The following is a 25,348-nucleotide window of genomic DNA, read 5'->3' on the forward strand; positions in this document are numbered from 1 at the left end:
CAGGGAAATTCATTCACATTTCATGAATTTTGACTTTCTCCCTTACACACACTTTGTCTCTCACACACACACACACACACACACACACACACACACACACACACACACACACACACACACACACGCACATATTCTAGAAGGGAGTTGTCAATTCTGAAGCATTGATTGCCCTTTTGAGCAAATGATGCTTGGGTGTTATTGTGAAACATGATGCAACACATTAAATATATGGGTAATACATCACCAAATGACTAATTTGATTAAATCAACTTCGTTAATCCAACAGGTCATTTATAACACAAAAAAGGAAAGGATTGGCAATGGCCATAATAAGTTATCGATTTTGTGCAAACTATTACTCAAAGGGCATAGCATATACCAGCAGGAGTGTGTGTGAGGGGGGGGGCATGGGTCTGTACCTGCCAAGAGCTTGAAGGGATCTCCGCAAATCGACCCAGTCCTCCAAACGTGTAGCACCTGTACATACGGTCAATGGACTCCGAGCAGTGCCAAAGTAGCCCGAAACTCACGGAGTCCTTGTTTTTCAGATGCTCCTTGACAATCCAAGCAGGGGATATGAAACTGAAACTACACACGGCGACCAAAGCGGAGGAGAGCAGCACCCAGAAGCACCCCACACAGCTGAACATCCTGGCGGCGTGCAGGGGCAAGAAGCCCGGCGACAGATCGATCCCGAACCCGGGTGCTTTCTTCTCCCGGTCCAGCAGCGAATGCATTTGAGCTGCAACGCTCAGTTTAGATCAACGTAGACACAGTCCTCTCACCGATCCTACATCCGCAAAGTGGGCTGCGATCAACAAATTGGTTCTGTCTGGATGGAGCCCAGTGTCCAGATCATCGGGGGTCTTGAGATTAAAAAACAAACAAACATCAAAACAGTCCAAAACCTAGGCAGTTAGGTTTATTTATAAAAGCCTACTGTCCAGAAACTAGTTATGTCAGAAGGCTGGCACAACACACAAAAGAGAGTCGTCACACCCCAGACTCCGGTGCGCAACTGTCATCCCGTCGCCCTTATCGGTGTTGTGCACCGCAAATATAAAGACTACCGCGGAGAGAGAAACTAAGACAAACACCAACTTGGTGATGCGGCTGGAACTCGTCAAGGTTGCAACTCTCTCTGCGTAAATGCAGCGTTGTACCAAGCCATCAACGTACGACTGCTCGCCCTTTCTGCCAGAATGCAAACTACTACTGGTGTTGTTGGCTGATGTGCGTGGTGGTGGTGGTGGTTGTGCTGGTGTTGGTGGGCGTAGTCTCGCATCAGTGGTTGAGTTGGTAGCACGTTTTATCATCCCCAGTCCACGCGTTTAAAGGAAATTATATAAATAAATCAATAAATAAGTAGGCAAAAATAAAATATGATTTTCCTGACCTATATTCACTTAGAAATAAAATGGGTTTCTTATAACGTAACAAGCTGTGTTATCGCCTCTGGACGAGCGCATTAAAAGTAATAAAAGCGTAACGTAATGAGCCTATTGCCCAATATATAATCTTTTAAAAGTGAAACTTCCCTTGTTTTGGTTAGGCAACAATAGATCAACGGGGTTTTCAAGTCGCACGTAAAATCACACATGGGCGATGCACTCCTCAATGGTGGTCAATACTGCCCCCCTCTGTGCAACGGGTGCATTGCATCCTAAACAATTTGAATGTTGACTTTTTTTAGGGAAAGTGTTGGCCTCTAGTAAAATATTGCATTCATGTCGGAGGGGAGGGAGAGACAAATAAAGACAAAATGTCATACATTTCATAATATATGTATTTAAATCAAACACATCTTAAATATATTATAGATTAGGTACACATACATAGCAGAAAACTTTAGTGGTACATAGTACCAAAAGTCTTTTCTGGTTCATTTCCACATCTGGGTAAGGCTGAAAATAAAATACAAATTGCTATATTCACTATGTGTGCACTTTCCAGTAGAACAGTCTTCATCAAAAAAATCTTCGCAGAGAATGCAATGATACAAAAAGACGACAATCACCATTAAAAAACAAACAGAACAGAAACTGAAATGAACGAATGAACTAACGTAATATAGAAGATAAACCAGAATTCTACACACATATAGAGAGCGTTTAGGTCGTAGCATGTGGAGTATCAGTTCATACGGGAGTCATTTCACTTCGAGACACTCTGTATAGTATCGACAATGTTTGCAAGAGGTGTGCTACAGGTGTTTGACGAACCCCCCCCCCCCCCTCCCCATTAACCCTGCAACCAGGAAAGGGAAAACGTTGGGTTGTATACTGTTCAACATCTCTGGTTAATTCTATACAGTACAAGTACAAGTAGGGAGCTCTGGGTGCGGGCCAGACGGCTCGCGTCGACCCCCTAGCAGTATCCCCAGGCAGGAAGTTTGAGGGAATGCGTTGTAGCACCTGCCCTAATCTGTACACATCTCTACACACTCCGCCATAGCAGTGATTTACTTTCAACGGACTCCTCTGATCAAGGGGCGCGGTCTAAAATCTTGGAAATGATTAAAAGCTTGGGATTCTGGGGGAAAGAAACGGAGTGAGTCGCTGGAGAAGTCTCCGTTTTTTTTTGTTGTTTTTTTTGTTCCTTCTTATCGTCTCTTCCAGACGTCCCGGGATTGAGATTGGTCGTTGCCGCGACAGCATGGACGAAACCTTTTGCCGAGACACTCGTCGGCTCTCGTCGACCCAGGAGCGAGAATGTTTTGGAAAAGTCTTAAGACGTCGCCACTCGGGCAAGATCTGTGGCTCCGCTATGGTCCGGTCGGGTCCAGCGCCGCTGCACCGTCGAGGGCCGGTAGTGTACAGCAGCGGAATACTTCAAGTCTTTTTTCGGTTCTTTGTCCGCGAGGGCGCGAAGGCTGACCACTTCCCCCCCCCCACACTCACACACGCGCACGTTACACGCACACATTCACACCACGCCTGCCTGTGATAGGCACATAGGGGGACCACAAGCGTACCAGGGGGTCGGCTGACTCGAGCCTGCTAAAAAGGTAAAAGCCTTGTTCTTTCCTCCGGAGTAATGCCGTGGGTTCGCAGGGGGTGGAGAGCCCGGCAGGCAGCACGGAGGCGGGCACCGGGTCAGCGTGGTGCCGGGGCCTCCACGGGGGGGGGAGGGCCTTTTGGGGTCCCCAGCGGGGTCATAACTGCAGAGCGAAGGAAAGCAAAAAGGGCGGTTATCGAGGCCAGCACGATTTATCACATGTTTTAAATCGAAACCGCGATTTAGGCCTTTGCAATCAGCAAACGCTGAAAGGTTTCAATTAATATATTTATGTATTTTTATATAATAATATAAAAAACGAAATGTCCAATTAGAAACCTATCATTCAAGCAATTGCTTTATGTTATTGTTTTTCTTAATAGAATAGACTATGGAATATCAATTGAATTGAAAATAAGGCAAGACTATATTGATTACTTTTGAAATTAATAACGGTGATTCTATTTGCCCAATCACAATCGTGATTTTGGTCATAATCACGCTGGTGCTTTATTAGGCTGATGTATGTGTGTCAGGGGGGTCATATCGGGTAGACACTGACCTTCGTGGACTTGCCGGGGCTGTCATGGTTGGACTGATGGATGACGTCGTTGACGATCATCTTGGCAATTTTCCAGGCCATCTCCTCCTGGGCCTGAACGATACGAAAAAAACACGTAACAGAAAACCTCGGCTTTATGACCTGGCATGAAGCAGTGATTTCTGTGGAATGCCTTCCAAAGAAGATAAAAGATAAATCAATAACAAAGAAAGACAGAGACCTAGACTGACAGACCGACACAGAGAAAGAGACAGAAAGAACTAAATAAAGAGGACAACAGAGAAAAGATAAAGCAAGCAAAAAGAAAGAAAAATAATCGCAGAGTCAGGTCTTACCTCATCAGAGTTGCCCTGGACCCACTTTTTCATAGCTAGAGAAAACATGGAGCCTGTTGGTGGGGAGGGAGAGGGAGAGGGAGAGGGAGAGGGAGAGAGAGAGAGGATTATAGTGTAATCAGAACCAGGGAGAACTGGTCCTGCCGTGACAAGTTAATACCGGTCACACTCAGCTGTGACAAGTTAATGCTCCACTCTCTGGACTGGGCGTAATAGAGAAGAGAGGGTTACGGCGTCGGTCATTTAATCCAGTCAGGAAGAAAACACACACAATGGCTCAGACACACCCCTCAGAACTCTAGCCCGTTCTAATGGGTTTTCTTCACGTGGAAAAGCAGGGAATCCTCCCACATTGCCACCTTGTATCCCGACCCAGCACTTAAGAGAAGCAGGTGACGTGTAGAGGGAGGGTGAAGACGGGGTGGCCGGTACACTCACATAAAGTGAGTGTAAGTCAGTCAGAGATTAAATTGAGTGTGGGTTGGTCATAGAATAAAGTGAGTGTGTGATTGTGTTGGTCAGAGAATATAGTGAGTGTGTGTTGGTCAGAGAATATAGTGAGTGTGTGTGTGTGTGTGTGTGTGTGTGTGTGTGTGTGTGTGTGTGTGTGTGTGTGTGTGTGTGTGTGTGTGTGTTGGTCATAGAATAAAGTGTGTGTGTGTGTGTCGTTGAGAGAATGAAGTGAGTGTGTGTCGTGCCTTTGGATTTCTTCACGTCTGGCTCTGGCTCAGCCTCCCTGATAAACTGCCCCAGCTCGTTGACTTTCCCAAACGTCATCTTCCTAGAGACAGGGAGAGAGGGTAGAGCGTACAGAGAGAGAGAGTAGACAGAGAGTAGAGAGACAGAGTAGAAAGAAGGTTAAGCGTAGACAGGGAGATAGAGAGAGGGGGAGGTAGAGCGTAGACAGAGAGAGATAGAGAGAGGAGAAAAGAGTTTAGGAGGAGAGAGAGAGAGATGGAGAGAAGAGAGTATAGAGAGATAGAGACACAGAGAGAAAGAGACACAGAGAGAAAGTATAGCGGAGACAAAGAGAGGCGGTAGAGCGGAGAGAGAAACAGAAAGAGGGAGAGGGAGGAATTTGTTTTAATCTCTGTATCCAAGCGTGCAAAAGCGGTTTAAAAGTGAACCCAAACAAGCCAAACAACAAATAAAATGCAACTCATTGTGTTTGATACTTAAAGAGGCGATTCTTCGATAAATGATGTGACTACAGGGTGACTGATGACCAGCTCACAGGGAGGCCGGTGGTGAAGCGGGCGTGGCCGGAGCAGCCCAGTGTGACTCACCCAGCGTAGGGCCGCTGGTACAGCACCTCCGGGTCCAGGCTGGAGGCGTCCACGGTGATGGCCTCGTCAAAGTTCTTCAGGATCCTCACCGCTGCTTTTCTGGTACCGAGCTGCGAGGAAGAAGACGAGGATGAGGATAGGTTGGACGATTTAACTTCTCTGCGAATGTAGTAGGCTTCGTGTAGGAGTAACACTTGGGATGAAACTCTTCAAAGAGTTTATATTTTCTATGTGCTGTGTGTTGGTACAGGTGAGGGTAAACCCTGTACTAACATAACTAACATATAGGGAATAATTATTTATCTAAATTAACTAAATACATGTTATCACTGAAGTTAACATTGATCTCTACAGGTATATGGTACATCTCCTCTCACATGAGCAGAACACTAGGCCTCCTTGGTATCAGAAGAAGCTCCCGAGTTCAGAAGAACCTCCCCAGTTACTCAGAACGACCTCTGACCCCTCTGTCCAAGCCCATTAGGGTTAACATTTAACCTCAGGTGAGCTAGCCGCCTGTTGCTAAATGTCACCAGAGAGTGAAACAGGGTGCTGTGCCCCCCAGAGCACCAGGATCTAGGCTGCCCTGCCCTGTATTGGGGGGCAGGTGATTGTGGAGATAGAGTGGGAAGGGGGGGGGGGGGGGTTACCTGAGCTTGGGAGCCCTCGCTGGAGGTCCCTCGGTCCCCGTCCGAGGCGGCCCCCTGACCCGCCGGAGTGCTGGTGTTCACGAACTCGTCGGCCCGCACCGAGTTGATGAGGTCGCTCAGGTATTTGTAGTAAAGGTTGCTGGACAGGAAGCCAGGCATGTAGACCTGAGGGGGGGGGGGGGGGGGTTACCAAGGTGGACGGGGTTACCTCGCAAAAAGGGCCGCTGTTGAATCTGTCCTGACATTTATCTTTCGACAGAGATGATTTGATATTTATGAATCTTTCCCAGAGATTGTTCTTCTTATTCTTTTGGTGCGACTGTGGAATGTTCCAGTTGGTCTTAATACAACCGCCTCGGAGGGGAATCATGGAAAATAGTCAAAGGAAAGTGGTTTTATTTTTAAGCCCAATGGATGGAACCAAGCGGCCCCTAATGCAATGGCAACGTTCCCCTCGTCGGAAAAAGAAACCACGCTTAGAAGGCAGAACTACTTGTTGTGCTCCAGATTCCTTAAATAACCCTGCTGTTCCAGATCTGTTTTACATCAGATCATCGGGATAGATAATCAAACTATAATATGCAAAACCTAACGCATGGCACACCCATAGAAGACAATACAAAAAGAAAAAACATGACATGAACTCCTAACATATTGCCCAGAAACTCATGTTGACGGGCTTTCATTTTTAAATGATATCACTTTAGATTCCACATTACGAGCCTTCACCTCAAGTGACAGGACAGTGAATTGAATAGAACCCAGTTCGCTACAAGGGGTATTGCCTACATGGCTGGCATGTTGCAACCCTGTAAGCTATTGATAAAAGACATGCAGAGTAGCTCCGGGAGGTTCTGACCGTCTCCATGGTGGTCCAGGCCTGTCTGAGTGGAGTGGTGAAGCAGTCGGGGAGGGGCCCTCCCTCCCTGCAGATGTTGGACTCTATCTCCATGCGCACAGAGTCCCCGAAGCCCAGAGGGTTGGTGGCCTGGAGTGAGAAATACCTGCAGGGGACACGCAGGACCAAGGTGAGGATGTGTTGGCTACAGAGGCCGCGACAACCGGAGCTATTTAGTATTTAGGTCAAGTTCAAGTTCAAACTTTAAGGGATGCTGCAGGGCAATTGTGTAGCGACAGACCATCTGCTGCACATCATCAACAATACATGAACACCATCATCAGAACTGGTTAGGCTCAGGCGACCTAGGCTCTTACATGTAAAGTGTGAGCCTATCTATTTACTAGGCAAATAGCTGCAGACGTCATTTAGCATACACATTGGTATGTCACAACACAAATCATTTGCTCTACGCGATGACATGAAATGTAAGCAGCAATTTTGATTCATAATTTAGACCGAAAAAAGCAATCAAATATTTGTTTCTTAAGCTGTAAGAAGTTTTTGTAATTCTACTGAATCAAAGCACTTTCAGTCCATTAGCGCTACAATACACAATGATTTACTTCCCGAAACGCTATTATCCTCATCATCATCATCCATCAAGTAACGATGCATTCAGTGCCAACGTTGGCTAATGTAGCTACCATAGTCCTACATGGGGATGGCACCGTCGAGTTCTCAGGCGTAGACCTCAACAGTGACCGACATTGAGTGTGTATTCAGAGCAGTGGGGAGGGATGGCCTACTTGTCATAAAGGATCATGGCGTCGTTCTGGGCCTCTTGTCCGTCATACTGCCCCTTCTTGGCCGCCAGCTGGTCCTGGAAGTTGTCGGCCGCCAGCCAGAACTGAAGCACGTTCACGGCATCCTCCTTCTCCATGTACTGGACACCAGAATAGACACAGTCCCCGTTATCACACATCACATCAACTAGGACAGGGACTCTTAATGAGGAGTGTATGATTATAGATTCAACACTTCCCCAAAGCGGAAGGCATGAGCCAACAAACTCATCAGTGGTTTTACTAAACATATATATGGTTGCACTTTCCGTCAATATATCAATATATATCCATGTTATCTGCTCTGTGGTGAACACTGTGTTTTGGACCAGCCTTTCTCTATAAGTGGCTCCCTAACGATGGATTGGATTGATATGATGGTAGGCTGCCAAAACAAATTGCACTCCTTCAACGTGGGGGGGGGGGGGGGGGGGGGAGCAATCGGGAGGCACTCACCTCGGAGAAATAGAAGAGAGCCGACTCGCTGAACAAGATGTCCGCCAGATACACAGAGCCGCTGGTCAGCACCTCGATCTGGTATTTACAGAAATGATGGCTCCGCAGGAACTCAGTAAAGTGCCTGGTGGGAGGAGCACACGGCAGACAGACGTGGGCTGGTGAAGACGACGGAAGTGACGGAGGGCCGACACAGAGGTCACATGAACGAGGGGAAAGGGGGGCGTGAGGGCTTTTACTTTGGAGGAGACGTAAACAGACACTCACTGTTGTTCTAGGAGGAGAAACACGACCGACTGTGCAATGACGAAGCAGTTTGGATCCACCAGCCCATCCTCCCCACATATCTTAGCTGCACAGGGGGCGGGAGGGAGGGAGGGAGGGGGGAGAGATTGATCAAGGGGGGAGAGATTGATCCAAGGGGGGAAAGAGACAAGAGTCAAACCAAAACAATCTAAATCAAAATGGTGTACTCGGCAGGCATTGATATTCCTGATGAACATATTTTATGACATTATGAGTCATCATGCATTTGAATGCACAGTCTTTCCAGGGGGCCCATTAAGAAAAACAGTAGGGGTGCGAACAGCAGATGGCTGCCTTACCAACGATGTCGTTTCTGATCTGCTCCGTGATGGGAATGGGCCTGGCAGCGTCTGGAGAGATGTACTTTGTGAAGATGGAGACCGCGTCGCTCTCTATACCTGAAACACAGACCACACCCCACAATCAGCCTGCAGTCCTCGTCCGTCATCCATCAATCAGGGATTTTATTGGAGAGAATTTATTAGGAGTCAGTTCTACAGGCTGTTTCTTTTCAGTATAATGAACAATGACTCCTGAACATCGAGACCCTCAGAGTGGGACAGTAGGTGAGTAGGACACCCACTCTTGATCAGGTTGTCCGAGAGGTCTCTCAGGGCGCTGGTCGACGGCAGCTTGAGGGGCGTGCCCGCCCTGGACGTGGGGGTCAGTCGGCAGGGGGTACCGGGGGTACCGGGGGTCCCCGGGGTCCCCGGGGTCATGGGGGTCCCAGGGGTTCTGGGGGTCCCGGGCCTCTCGTCCCCCTCCCCGCCGAGGGTCTCCCGGTGTAGGACGTGGGGGACGTCCCACACACCCAGCCCGGCGGTGGCGGTGGCGGTGGGCGTCCCCGGGGCCACCGGCGCCATGTCGCCCCCCTCGGGGGAGGACGGGACGGGCTCGGCCAGGGAGCTGTGCTTGACCGAGTTCAGGCTGTGGGCTCGCACCCGGGACCAGCTGCTGGAGCGGAAGCGCTCCGCCTCCAGCCAGAAGCGCGCCAGGTGGTCGGCGCCGCGCGCCTCCAGGAACTGGACGTAGTAGGGCACGGCCACGCCGTCACGCACGATCTGCTCCAGCGTCTTGGACAGCCGCGAGCGCGTCTCCTGGGACATGTAGTTGACGCTGGAGCGTCCTGTGAGGACACACGGACACACACACACAGGACAGACACACGGACACACAGACACACACACAGGACAGACACACAGACACACGGACAGGACAGACACACAGGACAGACACACAGACACACACACAGGACAGACACACAGACACACAGACACACACACAGGACAGACACACGGACACACACACAGGACAGACACACACACAGGACAGACACACAGACACACACACAGGACAGACACAGACACACATACACACACACACACACACACACACAGGACAGACACACAGACACAGACACAGGACAGACACACGGACACACACACAGGACAGACACACAGACACACACACAGGACAGACACACAGACACACGGACACACACACAGGACAGACACACAGGACAGACACACAGACACACACACAGGACAGACACAGACACACAGACACACACACAGGACAGACACACAGACACACAGACACACACACAGGACAGACACACGGACACACACACAGGACAGACACACACACAGGACAGACACACAGACAGACACAGGACAGACACACAGGACAGACACAGGACAGACACACACACAGGACAGACACACAGACACACACACAGGACAGACACACGGACACACACACAGGACAGACACACAGACACAGATACAGGACAGACACACAGACACAGATACAGGACAGACACACAGACACAGACACAAGAGTTAAAGTTAATGGAAAAGTACCTCAAATATTTAACATAATGTCGATGCCAGGTCACAGTTGTATTTTAATTAGCCCTTGATCACAGTAATGGTCTCCAAGGACATCTCAGGCCCACATTATATGATTAAAATAGTTTAAATTTAAAAAAAAAAGTAAAATAATACATCTGGATACTAAAATGCATTCAAAGTGTTTCTAAGCTAGTACTCTTTTGAGGTGTAGCATTGATTTTTTTTTTAACGTCAGTCTCCATCATAGTTCTACAACTAGACCACACCTAGCATTTCGTCCTGCCCAACCGGTTTTCAGAACCTCTGAAGAAAAAAAAAAGGAAACAGTCCAAGCAGGTCATGAAAGAGGCAAGCCTCTGCCTGGGTTTTTTTCTGTTTGTTTTACTCGTCATCTATTCTGGGCTGTGGCCCAGTGTCCCGCCAGGCAACTCCGGAGCATCTTCACCTCAGCTACTTGTTTAACTCTCCGCCTCACCTCATCTATTTCTTAAAGTCTCCCTGCTTCACCAGAGCTATTGTGGTGTTTGCTTAATTGTGTGCTGATCCAGCCCTGTGACGCATGAAAGCACCATTGTGTCTAACCCCACAATGCCTCTCTCTCTCTCTCTCTCTCTCTCTCTCTCTCTATTTCACCTTCAGGGCATCCATCCAGTGTACAGTGTAGCTCTCTTTCGAGAGGCTTAGTAACAAAGCGATTACATCTACCAAGATGGACGTTGTACTAGACTTAAACATGGCTGCCGTACTACACTTAAACAAGACACTTCCTTCTTGGTTTATTTCTAGATGAGAAGTTTATCACACTGAGAGAGAATGCTCTGATAGATGGACTCTTCAGTTTTACTCAGGGAACACACAGCAACACACACACTCAAACTTAAGCCGGACGAGATCAAGACTAGCCACAGTAGCACACGGTCACACTTCCTTATTTACATAATCTTCAACAGCCGACGCAAATGTTGTCTACCGTCTGTATACTTTATTGCCGGTACACTTCTTCAACCTTTGGACTGTGTACATATGGCGTCAAATGTAGCACTCTGTAAACCCAGCAAAACCGTTTCCATCAGGTCAACAAAACGGTGTTAACCAACAGGAGCCATCAGCGACAAGCATGGCTGTGGTGGCGTGAGCACTACAGAGCCCATGTTGATGTAGCTAGGCTAACACAACAAACAGACTCCTCCTCCTCCTTCTATCCCTTTCCCTGGTCCCTACAAGGTCTCCCATCAGAGATGCTAGTTCAAGTCAGTGAGTAAGGCCAGACCTCACACTAAAAAGCTGTGGCACTGGTTCTTGTGTGTTGACAGACACACTCACGCGCACACATGCGCACACGCACACACACACACACACACACACACACACACACACACACACACTCCCCTGATCTGGGCTCCGAAACACACCCTCACAGTGGAGCCTTGTGCTTACTAAGCCATCCAGAAAACCGATTGGTCTGACCCTTCATTTACTATTTATTACCCAAAGCGATTTGCAGTGAGAGGGGTAGAGGGGTAGGCATCTAGCACTAGGACACCTACAGGTTTGGCTGCACTCAGGTGCTGCGACCCCAGCACCTCTCGGCCTGGATCCGAACACTCTAGCCTCCACTACACTCTCCAGTCCCCTGATTTGTACTTGTTTGCACCAGGGCCTAACCTTAACATTGTTATGTCAGTTTAAGCACTTGGCTGTGACCAATCAAATATGGCCGACCATTTACATTGCCTAGGCTAGGTTTTGATTAAAGACCCCCCCCCCCCCCCATACCGAGGTCCCCGAAGTGGGCCGCCTCCATGTGGCTGGGCTGCTTCTTGAGGATGGCGGTGCGTCCGCGGGCGAAGGAGTCCATGTTGGCGGAGATGGCGTTGATGGCCACATGGCTGGGACCTGCGGCCTCCTGGATGGCGTGCTGGTTCCTCAGGCCCCCTAGCGATGGAGAGTGGGGGCTGGCTGGAGGAGCAGGGACTGGGGATAGGGGCGGAGGGGTAGGAGAACCAGTAGTAAGGCCACCGCATGGGAGGATAAGTGGAACATTTCAATCAACAAGCAGACCCTAACCCTAACAGTGTCACGGGCAGCCTGAATGTGTGTCTTTAGAAGTAATTTGTGTGAGACGGAGGGGTCTTTTGAGGAATGCGAAAGGTTGACTTAATGAAATCACAGTGTGTGTGTGTGTGTGAGGGACGCAGGACGATAGCCCTGCCAGTGTTTGTGTGTTTCTTATACTTGTACTAGTGCAAACCTGGGTCTGGAGACAAACAAACAAAAAAGTGTAAAGCTGGAAAGCAGCCAAGTGAAAGCAACCCTTCATTTCCCAAATAATGAATACACTGATATTTTACTTTAAACTGAATTACGTTCAAGAAGGCACTAAATATATAACCTCTTCAAACAAGGACGCAATCGCATCAAGAGGTTAAGCATCATTTAAGTTTTAGTAGACATATTTTTAGCGGCCACTTTGAACCGCGGTAACTCTGTGACAACAACGGTAATTCAGCACCCACCTCTATTGACTTTAGCATCTGCTGGTCTCTCAGGTTCTTTGCTTTTGGCTGGAGGAGGCAAAAAAAAAAGAGAAGGGATGTAATAAGAGATGTTTCAGGACACACTTTGTTATTATATAGAGTGGACTGGGCTGGGTATCACTGGGCTCTGAGGAGCATATGGCTTAGTAGTAAGAATAATTCAGGGTGTAAAAGGTTAGATGGAGTATCACAATAAACTAGAGCTGTCAAGCGATTAAAATATTTAATCGTGATTAATCGCATATTAATGTCATAGTTAACTCACGATTAATCGCACATTATTTTTCTATGCTAAATATCCCTTGATTTCTTTGTCCCATTAATTCTTCTCATTTTAATTCTCTTATCAACATGGTGAAGTGCATCGGCTTGCCTTGTGCAAATGATTTTTTATTGATAACAACATTGGCATATACATAAAAAAATAGCCTATGGTGCAATTAAACGACTGCTTTGAACAAATGTCATTCGAACATAGCAGTCAGGCTACTGCTTCTTTGTTTTGAGCCAAAGAAAAAAAAAAAAAAGTTTTTTCTTTTTTAATAAAAGAATTACGTTAATCGCGCGATAAAAAAAATCAACGGCGTTAAAATTGGTTTGCGTTAACGCCGTTAATAACGCGTTTAACTGACAGCTCTACAATAAACACAACTCGATTTTGGCCTATACTAGAATGAAAATACCCTTCTAAACAGTTCACCTGAGAGATAACATGCAAGCATTTTATTTCTCTCAGCCATTTCAAACCTCATGTGTTTTTTGGTATCACCCAAGGACATATTTTATTTTCATTCTGCTTAGAGGTTAAAAACAGGTATTTTGATAAGCCAGCACTTTTACATTTCACAACTGTATACTACAATACAATGACTAAATGGTAATATTGAACAATTGACCAGCCATTTCAAAAAGTACAGAATGCATTAAAGGATGATACAGCAATTCTATATCACAAAAGATACATCACATAAATATGGATATAAATGACCCATTCAAGACGCCTGTCCAAAAAATGACCCTGATAACGGAAGCTAAATACAAATAAAATATTAACAGTACAGGCCTTAAATCTTTCCTTATCTTAACTGACGATTGAGGACATGGAAAGGGGGTGGGAAGTATCTTGCTGTGTGGGATAGGATAGAAAGGATAGAAAGGTTACCTTAATGTTTTTATACTGGCCTACTGGGACCACTGTTCATCAGGGATAGTTTGATGATTGATAATCTAAATATCACACAGGTGTGTTGTTGCTTTTTTTAAATATATATATATATATATATATATTGCATGTTTGCATTATAATGACAATATTATGGCTGTAAATTAGAAAGAAAACATGTTTTGGGGAATTATCTCCCAAACAACTTCTGAGCTGGATTAAGGACCACTGTGGAGTAGCAATAAACGGTATTTCCAAAATCGTTCGTGACTGTTTTGCTCATCTTGACACAGAAAATAGTTGTGCATAGATCTAAACAACCACATTTTTTAAACCTTAAAACATCATGTCTTTCGATTCAAATATCACAATGTGTTGTGATAACTGATTTTATCACACATTGCACACCAACAGTATGTCATCTGCATTAAAGTACATTTATGCTTTGCTTCAAACTATTTGGTCATTCAGGCGAAACGTTTAACCAAAGGGGCTTACACTGAAGTCAGACCCATATTGTTAAAGTAGAAGTCACGCTGCATTCAGACACACGTACATGGGTCACGCTTCTGGCTCGAGGGTGCCAATAGGATGTGGACATTTGGAGCCGAACCAAGTACCTCTTGGCATTATACATTCAAAGGATTATTATATTACAATGCAGTAGTACCCTGCTTCGGAAAACGGTTTTGGGAAATGAACGTCACATATATACATCAGTGTATATTATGTTGTTACTTATGTTAATTGGGACCTCAGACTGCAAAGGCAACGCCGCCACCTCCTTGTGTGTTGGTATTCAGAAACACCCTCCAGTGACTATCTGCCAACAGCACCCAAATTAGATTTAACGAATCACGTCGCATAATAAAATGATCATGCGGATTTAGGGAGTCACCGTTGATTCAATGTATACAGTTCATCTTGCATAGACCATAGCAGAATATCAGCAGCTAATTTTGACTGATGATTTAGCACAAGACTTCATCTGCATGCTGGCCGACCCTATGTTTTTTAGGGAAGCAGCGGACCCGTTTACATATTCATACGATTGATTCATAGCTCAAATAATGTTTGTGTGTGTGGAAGTTACGTGTTAAACCCTTGGCGTTATCCCTGGGTGGTGATCGGCGGATGGGCATCCTCCGGCGCTCCACTGTGAACCTAGCTTGGCTTAGCGCTGACGCTCGCAATCGCAGAAAGCTATATTGAAAGCCGAGGGCTGAACTCGTGAATTCTCGATTATGTCTGGAGCGGCAATCGCAACACAAAGAGATGTCGTCCAGTAACATTTAATAGAGACCCGCAATCAAACGCTACGAGATCAAACTATGTAGCGTTGACGTTAACGTTACACCCTTGCAAACGTTTCCTCACCTTTCCTCTTGAAAAACGACATGACGATTTTCCCACTCTATGTATCCTCAGCTCAGAGACACCATTCCGTGAATTTGCGAGTCCCTTCATTCAAATCCACCTGTTGTTTACTTGCAAAGCAAATAGTTTGTTTGCAGGTGATTATGGACTGTCAAATCAGGATTTTCTCCAGTGGGTAACCAGTTCAGTCGCCATGTTGTCAATAAACGTCTCACTTCCGGACCGATGCGGCAGAAGCATTGTGGGAAACTGTAATTCAGTCCACTTGCCCGGAAGAGGGCAGCCTTTCTTTACTTTCAATAAACATCTATTGACTCAGGTGAAAAGTAAAAAATAGCCTATATTTAAATGTTGCATAATGGATATTTGCAAAGCAAACAACACTCGGATTTCAGTTAGTGTTCGTTTATTTTAAGTATCCGTTAGCCAACTGGAGAAACAGGTGGCTACATCATATACAAAAATTGAACTTGTTTGACATGAAATGTAAGTTTCACCATGATACCATCCAGATGTTCAAGTTTGCATTCCAGAATGCATGTCTGCCGAAACAGAATGCAAACTCACGACTTCAATAGGGTATCACTAGGCTGATAAAATGTAGCGATGAATGAATGCAGTACAATCCTGAAATGTCTTATTTGAAATGATTTTGACACCATCACGTATATATTACATGGTTATCAATTGAATGTGAGGTTAATTAAAAGATTTGTGCTTCTTAGAATCGTGAACACAATGAAGGTTCCTTTTTTCTCAGTCCCGTCCAATGGCATGAGACTCCTGTGGCCGGTCGATGCGGTAGAGGTATTCAGCAGGTAGGAAGTAGCCCATATACTCCACCGTATCAGGTGTGGTATCTATATAATAATGACCCCCTTCACCGTGATGGCTGAAGCAATGGGTGTGCTCCACACGCAGGTCCAGCCCCTGGTTACCAGATGGACAAAGAAAAGACAAATCTAAGATTCTGACATGTTTCATCACAAAAACGTATTCAAAGTGCATGTATGACAATAAAGTCTGCATGCATGTGGAGTTGTAAATGATGCTGCCAGTAGTTGAAAATAAACTATTGATGGTTATTCAACAGACAATTCTGTTAAAAATGGGAAAACACTTTACTCACCGGGTCTTTAGATACGAACACAGACAGACAGATGATCGGTGCGTCGATCTCGTAGTGTTTCAGCCAATCGTTGACCTCGTCGTCGGTGTTTAGGGGACAGACGGAAAACTCTCTTGGCTGTGAGAGCAATCATAAGTAGACATAAAAAAAAGTAAACTTCATCCGAATGTGTTGAGACCAAAGGAAAAGGGCAAATGAGCAACATATTTGATGACATAAGATTTTGTAATAACAGACAGAAATATTGTTTTTTTTCTCATACCATTATGTGAATTTTTGCTTTTCCTTTCTGGATGATAAAGGTGCCACCAAGAGCCAGGTTTTTATCGGGGTAGTGGGCTTCGAGAGTCTTCCTCATGGCAGTGACCAGGCTGTCCTCCCCAGTTCTTTTTTTGACCCTTACCTCTATGACCTGGTTTAGGCAGACGTAGAGAAGAGGTTAAGATGAGTGGAGCATTCCCAATGGCGTCACCACCACTTTTGACAGAGTTTTACTTTTCGTCAATGTGGGTCCAAAGCTTAGAGGAGGGGGCCCTCTGTTATTCATTTGAAAGTCGTGCCGTTTACATTAATACATAACCAGAGAGTGCTCCAACTTAGGGAGGGGAGTTCAGCAGGGGACAAGTGACAAATGTAATCGTGGAGGCAGCCCAATGCAGGGAAGAACTGGTAACTGGTAGCTAATGTTTTAAACCTACATATAACATACACATACTGTATTTGTAACAAGTGTAATAAACTGTATTCAAATCCTATCTTGGCATTTAATCTGCTGTGTCGGCTGAAAACGATGCAACAAATATTGTTTGACGACAAACAATTTGTATTATACAAAAGAATTTAACAGAGGACTCAATGTTATAAGGGCATATGTATGCAAAACATTTGTGCATTGTAATTATTTAGGCGGAAAACTAATTCAGCTCACCTTTCCAGGTTTTCCTTCACAAGCATACAGATTGCCCATCAGCCCAAACTGGCAGCCTGGGAATGTGTCGCTATACTTTTCTTGTAGGCACTTGCCATCGGCTGGATTGATGGAGGAGAAGTAGCTGCCATTCACTGCAGGTCTTCCCTCTGTCTCCGTCTTGACCAGGGGCATGAACTGTGGAAATCATTGCTCAATTAACAACTACTACACCACAGATTTATAGTACAAAAAATAATATTTTTTTGTATTGTAGTAGGTCTATACTTCTGCGTTCATTCCAACAACTCTAGAAGGTGCCGCTGCAGCTCCGAGGATGAATGCTCCTGGAAGTTCCACCTCTTTAGATACAGTGTTCATGTCATACTCCTTGAGATGGAAAGAGAGGATATGGTTTTCAACTTAGTTCACCTTTTTAATTGGAGCACAACTAAGGAACCTTATGATTGGTGAAAGTACCTTGTGCCTCTGTACCAGAGGAACGAGATATGGTACACCGCCAACATCAGTAATACGAGGATTCCCGCACAAGCCTAGATTATGGAAATGAAATACAGCAGGTGCCAGGTGGTCATTGTTGTTTTGGACGAAAGAATGGTTTTTAGCATGTATTCTGACTAGGTAGTTAGATACATTTCAGAGCTGCACATAGATCGCTGCACTAGCTCCATTAACTGACCTTTGACCGGAAACTGAAATGGCTCTTTGGTCAGGTCTGGACAGTCGACAACACCAACTTGAACGTCAGCAAAATTTTTGTTTAATCCCGACTCCAATACTGCAAAACAGTGACAAATACATTGAATACGTATTCGTCATACTATTTCAAAACATGTAATTAAAACAATGAATTACCATTGCACAGTTCCTCTAAAGCTGGACAATGTAACTTTTTCTTTTCGGTCTTGGTTACAGCTGCCATTTCTTGCTTGCGAAAAGTACACTGAGACTGGAGTCAAATCAGGCAGGAAAAAGAAAAGGCGCATATTTATACAGTTCTCTGTAGCTGATTGGTCAGATCCTTGTTGCACACACCTACTTCATATTTCACTTCCTGGTTAACTTACCGCATGGGTTTCCGTGTGTTGTGTTGACAGTTGCACCAAGGAGGATAACCTCAAGTAATCCTTAATTTAGGCACATAAGTATGTTATTTATGTCTGCTATGGTTGATCATTTTCTATTACAGCAACCAGGAGCGGACCAAAATACACAGGCGAAACTGTTTTTTTTGCGATAAACCGTATTACATCTTCTACAGTTCTCTCATTTGTCATTTATAATTTGCCAGATGATGGAAGATACTAATAAGGTTGTGGAATCCACTCAAAGCGATAATGATGACGACCTGCCACCGGGTCAGTCTTCTTCGGTCATTCTTGAGAACCCTACTTCTGAAATGATCAAGGAAATATCGACATATTTTCAGGCTTCGCAATGTATGCTTGGTAACTCTTCAGAAGAATCCCTGGTCACGGCCGCCGACAGGTAATATAAATAATATGTAGTACAGAAACTATATTACAACGTAACCTAATAAGAAAAATAGAGGTAAATCTCGCTCTCACTTTCCCCTCTCATTGTGTGTGTGTGTGTGTGTGTGTGTGTGTGTGTGTGTGTGTGTGTGTGTGTGTGTGTGTGTGTGTGTGTGTGTGTGTGTGTGTGTGTGTGTGTGTGTGTGTGTGTGTGTGTGTGTGTGTGTGTGTCGGGGTGTGGGGGGGAGTCTGGGTCTTGTGTAGCTTGAAACGTTCTATTTCATTAGAGCTGTAGCGACGCGTCGACGTCAAAAAATCGTTTTTCGTGGAAAATGGACAACAACACAGAACACAGTTCGCACTTTGCTGAGTCTGTTGCTTATTTGGATATATGTTTACCGTTTAATGGGAAAGAAGGCTCGTCGCCTTTATTATGTCCGTGGTCGTCGCATGGACTATGCGTCATCCAGCTCAGGTTGCGTAGCCGTGCGTGTGCGCGTGTCGGCTCATTAGCATCTGTACCGTAGCGGCCCGTACCGTAGCAGCACACCTCTCCCAAGTGGCCAAATTGGCCTGGCCTGGCCATGGCCACACTCACACTGGCAGATTTGAGCACGGTTAGGTGTGAAAACGGCCACGGCCAGATGGCCTAGTGTGAGTGCACCCTTAAACACCCAGGAATGTCTGTACTGTGCACTGGTTGCACAGTGTTGGTTTTTGCACTGCATTTTTTTGATCTTTTGTACAGGAGAGACTTATGTTGGGACTGTTACACTGAAAACAGGAATTTTATATTGTGTTAAACACTCAGGAATGTCTACTGTGCACTGCAGTGTTTTTTTTGCACTACAACTTTTGAATTTTTTGAGCAAGAGTTATGTTGGTACTGTGAAAGAGTAAACGGGCTGGCCTTTCATTTTGTATAACAGTGAAACTATTTTATTTATTTTATTTTGTGTAAAGCAGAAGGTTTTTTGCTGTGCAAAACTGTTAAGTAAAGTATATTATTAAGAATTTTTTGGTATTTATTTGAGATACATTATGGTTTTTATTAATCGAGCAACAGAAATAGATAATCATCCAATTAGTCATTAGATTAGTCGACTAATCGATGAAATAATCGCCCTATTAATCGTTTAATAAATAATCGTTTACCCCCTGCCCTAGTTGTCACACAAGCTATTTTGGATTTTTGTAATATGGAATTATTTCAGGGGGGGGAAATGCCGTGAAATAATGTATGCACAGTGTGTTCAGGATTAGGACTGATATATATGTTGGCCTAGGCTTAATCAATTGTGTTTTAATATCTTTAGCATTCATATTATTGCACTCTATTCTTTTCGGCTACTCTGCGGTTGGCTTTGATGGGGAGATATTTTAACCCCATTTTCCTGCGACATTCCTGCGTCTCCCCCTGCGTCATAGCCCGTTTCAGCACCGTGTCAGTGGACAGGTACAATCCTACGAACGTCGTGAGTGCAGCGAATGCGCGTTCATGTTAAGAGAAGTTTCGGGAAACGCTCCAAAGAAATTTACGATGGCTCGCAAGATCCATCGTGAGAATGATCGTACGAGCGAAGATCCATCGTTATCGGGAAACTGGGCCCAGAGTTGCTATATATGTTTGTAAATAGTTCACCACTTTGTCTTTTCAGTGAATCGATCGAACATCCAATCCTTACTCAAGTCCCGGTGTCACGGGCGCGCCGATATCGTCGAAGTACACGGTCAGAAGCCACAACAGCCAGTGAAGAAAGTGGAGGTGAAAGTGCATCGTCCGTTTCTCAGCCAGCCCGCTCCTCTGCCAGGAGGAAGCATCTCAAGGGGAGGAATAAGGGGGCATTCCAAGCATTTCGCTCCCCCTTCTTCGAAGGGAATAGTTTCAATAAAATCTTGCCTTCATTGAAGATGAAACCTTTTTCAAACATCCAGCAAGAGGCTAAAGTTAAGGTAAGTTTTCCCTCCTTAACACAATTTTAAATGTAAATTGTTTGGTTCACTGTTGTTTGTTTGTTATGGTTATTTTTCAAATGTTTTTGTTCATTTTTGTCAACAGACCTCCGCTGTCGGAGGCTTCTTCAAATGCATCCGGTTGTGGCACAGAGTTAACCTAAAACGATATGTCCGAGCGACTTGTTTACCGGCTCTTTACATGGATGCGGATGAATCATTGTCGCCCTTGTCTGAGTGTGTATTTCTAAATAATTTACTTGTTTAATATAAGGTCTGATGGCAGACTCGCTTCATATTTGTTTGACCAATCTTGATGCTGGAGGCAGGGCGCTGTACAGAATGGTTACCAGATAACACAAACTGCACCAGCCAGCACCAATCTGTTGGGAAGTCAAGCTAAACCATCCTGTTAGGACACTGACATTCTTAGAATTTTTTTCAGTTTCTGTAAAGGTTTCAAATCAACACAGTGTAGAAACACACTTCCGAAAGCTTCATCCACCGGAGCAAATTAGTTTATCTTCGGTAGAATATCGGAGGAAACAAGGCAGAAGTCATCCAAATTCACTTTCTGGTGTTTGGCCCAGCCTCTTCCCCCTCCCCCCTAGATATTCTGCTATTGCATAGTAGCACTGCTAATTCCTAGATCAGGTTAAGAAATGTACTTGTCCTTTTCATGATTTTTTTCTTTTACAGGGGGAACGAAACATCGGATGAGGAAGGCATCAAAGTTGTGGTAAGGAGCAACAGTAATGTTGCAGAAAAACCTTTTGGTTGTCTATTTGGGAGATCTATCCCTTTTCATTTGATCTACGGCCTTTAATTCAATTGAGAGGTCCCTCCTATTGATATAAACAGCACCTTAAAAATTAATATTTATGTTTACATCTTGCAGTCGAATGATTTCTTCGTTAAATCGAGGAAAGGCCAGTGCCCTCGGGGGCGTGCTCCAGCTAAAGGAGTAAGGGGACGTTGTACTGGGCCTGTTGAGGAACGTGGATCTCAAGCCAAGACTGGAAGAACAGGTGACGGAGCTAAAAGAGCAAGAGGACCTGGCACTCAGCCTGTCGATGGAACGGCCTCTCGTGCCACGCTAAGAAGGACGAGTCCCCGAACTAAAGGAGTAAGAGGACTTGGAGCTGGAACCGGATCTCATGACAAGAACGGACCCAGTTCCTCACCACACCCTGCTCCACCAGGAGAGGAGTGGAGCACGGCGTCATCCCAACCCGAAGATCATCTAGGCTTTGAGTCTGCAGCAGGCTATGGCGCCATGGTAGAGGAGTCCAGCGGGCAGGTCTTGGAGAAGGACCCCACCTCAGACGTTACACCTGTACAACAGGTAACCCCTCCCCCTGAAATGCCGTGCACAGGCGACAACATCAGTGCTGGCAACAGACAACCCGATGTGGTGAGGGATAGCGTTTGTAGGAGTCCTGATCTGAGTAAAACAAAGACGTGTGAGACTAACGAGAGCAAGAAAATAATTAGTGAGAGAGTTGAGGTAGCGGTTGAGTGCGCCCCTGGCGTGCCTGACCAACATGAAAACAACACTGATGAGCAGCATAGGAAAAGGAAAGGCAGGAAAAAAGAAAAGGGAGGTAAATTCACAGAGGGAGAGGGAAACAACATTTCATTAGATGGGCCAGGCCAGGCTTCACAGCCAACGTCAGGCTCCGACATGATCATCAACAACGACCAAAACTTAAATCCCTTAGGGGACCAGTTAGAAGATCTATGGAGAAGGAAAAAAATAAGCAAGAAGAAGAAACCAAGTACAGATGGTGTTATTACAGAGGGAGAGGTCAACGTTGTGGACACAGCTTCTACTGACGAGACCAGTACACTGACTGAACCAACCGCAGTAGGGTTTAAAAAACAAAGAAGGAAAAAGGACAAGATGGTCCCCTGTTCAGAAGACCCTGAACCCATCCCAGCGTCAGGGTACACGGAGGGTGGGAACCCTTTCAAACACCCTGCAGACAGGGGAGTCGCTTTGGAGGATGACACTTCAGAGGCTTCCGATTTTTCACAGAGAACGTTGGGGTCCGCCATGAGCATCAACAACGATGACGTTGTTTTGGAGCACACAAGAAGAAAGAAGAAGAAAAAGGAAAAGAAACATAAAGTAACAGAGGACGAGGAAATCCACATGTCTTCAGAGGGGCCATGTCCTGCCTTAGAGACTTCTGATATTTCACAGTCAGGGTCAGCCATGACCACCAACAACGATGATGACGATCAGCACAGGAAAAGAAAAAAGAGGAAAAAGGAAAAGAAATGTAGAGTCCCAGAGGACGAGGAAATCAACATGTCTTTAGATGGACCCTGTCCTGCCTTAGAGACTTCTGATATTTCACAGCTAACGTCAGAGTCAGCCATGACCATCAACAACAACGATGACGATGAGGAGCACAGGAAAAGAAAAAAGAGGAAAAAGGAAAAGAAACCTAGATTCCCAGAGGAGGAGGAAATTAATGTATCATTAGACGGGCCTTGCCCTGCTGTAGAGCCTTCCGATGTTTCACAGGGTACCTCAGACTCAGGCACGACCATCAACAACAACAACTGGGACGATGAGCACAGGAAAACAAAAAAGAGGAAAAAGGAAAATAAACGTAAAGTCGCATCAGGGGAGGAAATAAACATTCCATTAGATGCGCCTTGCCCTGCTCTAGACACTTTTGATGTTTCCAAGAGAACATCAGAGTCCACCATGACCATCAACAGCAACCATAGCTTAGACTGTGCAGGTGACCAGTTAGAAGATATGTTGAAACCAAGGAAAAAGAGCAAGAAGAAGAAATTGAGGACCAATGGTGTCGTTACAGAGGGAGAGTTGAAAGTTGCAGACACAGCTTCTACTCACGAGACCAGTACTCTGGCTGAAACTACAGCAGGGTTTAAAAAAGGGAAAAGTAAAAAGGACAAGATTGCCCCCTGCCGTGAAGACCCTGAACGCAACCCAGAGGCAGATAACATGGAGGGTGAGCACTGCTCTTTCAAACACCCTGCAGACGGAGAGGTTGAATGTCAGAGGAAGAAACGCAGGAAGCAGAAAATGTCTGAAACAACTCGACACGCAATCTGTGAGGACACACTAGTCAGGGGCAGCGGCTTGACTTCTGCGCGTGAAAAAACAAGGAAGCGGCACCATTCGTTCCTTAGTGATGACGCGATGGAAAATCCCCCCAAAACAAACAAAATCAGCACTTGTGACGTTGACACAGAACCTGTTGAAAATGGCGAAACACTGATGGAGTCTCTAATAGCCAAGACAAAAAAGAAAAAAAAGTGTGAGGGTAGCGTGCTGAATGTTAGGAGCTCAGCAGAAACTGGCAATGACACAGTGAGGAAGAAGAAGAAGAAGATGAAAGATAAGGCGGACAGGGAGTCAGAATCACCTGTCAGTACAGTGGTCTCTGTACTGACAGAATCACCTGTCAGTACAGTGGTGCATAGGGAGACTCCAGACGACATTGAGACCACTGTACTGATAAAGAAGAAGAAATGTAAAAAGAACACTCGCCCCCCTTCTCAAGGGAGCACCCCGGCTGAAGCACGAGATGAATCGGGGGTCACCACGCCGACCGACTCCGTCGCCGTCTCACCCCGACGATGTTCATCCGTAGTGGACACAGACGCCACACAAGCCGGCAACGCTGCAATTCCTACTGATGGCGCTACCGTGAAGAAGAAAACGGGCAGGAAGAGGCAGAAGAATACAAGCGGAGTCGGGACATGTGACTCAGACGTGCCAGAACAGAACATAAGAACCACCACTGAACCGATACCACACTGGACCCCGGAAACAGAATCTCGTTTGAAAAAGAAGAAAAACAAAAAGAAGGATGGGAGAGTAATGGACCGGATGGAGGCAGCCACTGACCCCGGGACGATAGAGGCCCAGCACTCGGGTCACGAGGCAGAGGTTACGTCACAAGACGCCGTGCCGCCAGAGAGCCGGACACAGAATCATCATGAATCAAGTTCTCCCAGGCGTTATAAGAAAAAGGCCCTCAAGAGGAAGCCTCTCTTTAATCAAGGGCAGGACTTTCTCGACACAGAACCAATATTGACATGAGAGGTTTATGTTGGTTTCTGTTCCCAGAATATGGACCCATCTTTGTGGAGTGATGTGCTCTGGTTTTGTGAATTCAAGACTCTACTCGATTCTTATGTTTGCGTCACATTCAGAGCTCCTCACTAAAGGTCTTTATTTTATAAATGTTTATTTTAGGGTAACCTTTCATTGAATTCCTTCAGCTTTATTTAATGAATAAATGCTCTATATTTGAGCGCATGTCAAGTAGGTAGGTGAATGAAACGACCATGCGTATGCGTACCATGAGTAATCTCACATAATTTGCTGAAAATGTATTCCATGTACTGTGTACTGCCTATTTATTACTGTACTGTATTTATTTATGCTGTGCAGTGTTTTATACGGTGCAACGTCTATTTTTAATGTGTTGCCAGGTTGCTGACGACAAATTTCCATTTTATGAAAAATTGAATGGAGAATAAAGATTTCTTGTCTTATTTTTCTTATATTTTCTGAGACTACACAGCCATTAACCAATGTGCTACAGCCTACTTTTCAAAAAGCTTCACTTTGGATTTAAGGCCTACGTCCATTTCCTTTTAAAAACCAAA

General features: G+C 45.5%; 4 protein-coding genes and 1 long non-coding RNA gene across 7 annotated transcripts in view; 1 reads left to right on the forward strand and 4 right to left on the reverse strand.

Annotated features, from left to right (window-relative positions):
* Positions 1-1,620, reverse strand: part of LOC132461861 (LHFPL tetraspan subfamily member 7 protein) — a 45,667-nt gene extending 44,047 nt beyond the window's left edge. The window contains exon 1 of the mRNA XM_060057318.1: positions 420-1,620. Coding sequence (XP_059913301.1) covers positions 420-737 — 318 coding nt within the window. The 5' untranslated portion in view covers positions 738-1,620. The remainder of the gene's footprint in view (positions 1-419) is intronic.
* Positions 1,621-1,768: 148 nt separating this feature from the next.
* On the reverse strand, positions 1,769-15,432 carry akap10 (A kinase (PRKA) anchor protein 10). The gene is made up of 15 exons (XM_060057315.1): positions 15,205-15,432; positions 12,645-12,692; positions 11,905-12,102; positions 8,859-9,401; positions 8,575-8,673; positions 8,237-8,321; positions 7,970-8,093; positions 7,478-7,614; positions 6,690-6,834; positions 5,831-5,995; positions 5,181-5,290; positions 4,593-4,675; positions 3,895-3,947; positions 3,560-3,652; positions 1,769-3,160 (listed from the first exon to the last, which is right to left on the reverse strand). The coding sequence occupies exons 1-15, from the start codon at positions 15,224-15,226 to the stop codon at positions 3,155-3,157; spliced, it is 1,911 nt and encodes a 636-aa protein (XP_059913298.1). The 5' UTR covers positions 15,227-15,432; the 3' UTR covers positions 1,769-3,154.
* Positions 12,699-15,195, reverse strand: LOC132461863 (uncharacterized). Its single transcript, XR_009526689.1, has 3 exons — positions 13,378-15,195; positions 13,318-13,333; positions 12,699-12,868 (listed from the first exon to the last, which is right to left on the reverse strand). It is a non-coding gene; the product is annotated as an uncharacterized LOC132461863 (long non-coding RNA).
* Positions 15,433-15,593: 161 nt separating the features above from the next.
* c7h11orf54 (chromosome 7 C11orf54 homolog) lies at positions 15,594-18,210 on the reverse strand. Its single transcript, XM_060057316.1, has 8 exons — positions 18,117-18,210; positions 17,941-18,039; positions 17,721-17,794; positions 17,529-17,630; positions 17,262-17,438; positions 16,596-16,745; positions 16,334-16,450; positions 15,594-16,134 (listed from the first exon to the last, which is right to left on the reverse strand). The coding sequence occupies exons 1-8, from the start codon at positions 18,181-18,183 to the stop codon at positions 15,961-15,963; spliced, it is 960 nt and encodes a 319-aa protein (XP_059913299.1). The 5' UTR covers positions 18,184-18,210; the 3' UTR covers positions 15,594-15,960.
* Positions 18,211-18,277: 67 nt separating this feature from the next.
* Positions 18,278-25,234, forward strand: pho (phoenix). 3 transcript variants are annotated; one of them, XM_060057307.1, is made up of 6 exons: positions 18,278-18,749; positions 20,395-20,689; positions 20,796-20,926; positions 21,389-21,428; positions 21,588-24,102; positions 24,145-25,234. In XM_060057307.1, exons 1-6 carry the CDS (start codon positions 18,553-18,555, stop codon positions 24,774-24,776), a joined length of 3,810 nt encoding a protein of 1,269 aa, XP_059913290.1. In that variant the 5' UTR covers positions 18,278-18,552; the 3' UTR covers positions 24,777-25,234. The 3 variants fall into 3 exon arrangements, with proteins under 3 accessions (XP_059913290.1, XP_059913293.1, XP_059913292.1); XM_060057310.1 differs by having other exon boundaries at positions 18,304-18,749; positions 20,796-21,428; XM_060057309.1 differs by lacking the exons at positions 18,278-18,749; positions 20,395-20,689 and having other exon boundaries at positions 20,709-20,926.
* The last annotated feature ends 114 nt before the right edge of the window (positions 25,235-25,348 follow it).

Source organism: Gadus macrocephalus, chromosome 7, assembly GCF_031168955.1.
Source record: "Gadus macrocephalus chromosome 7, ASM3116895v1".
NCBI lineage: Eukaryota > Metazoa > Chordata > Actinopteri > Gadiformes > Gadidae > Gadus > Gadus macrocephalus.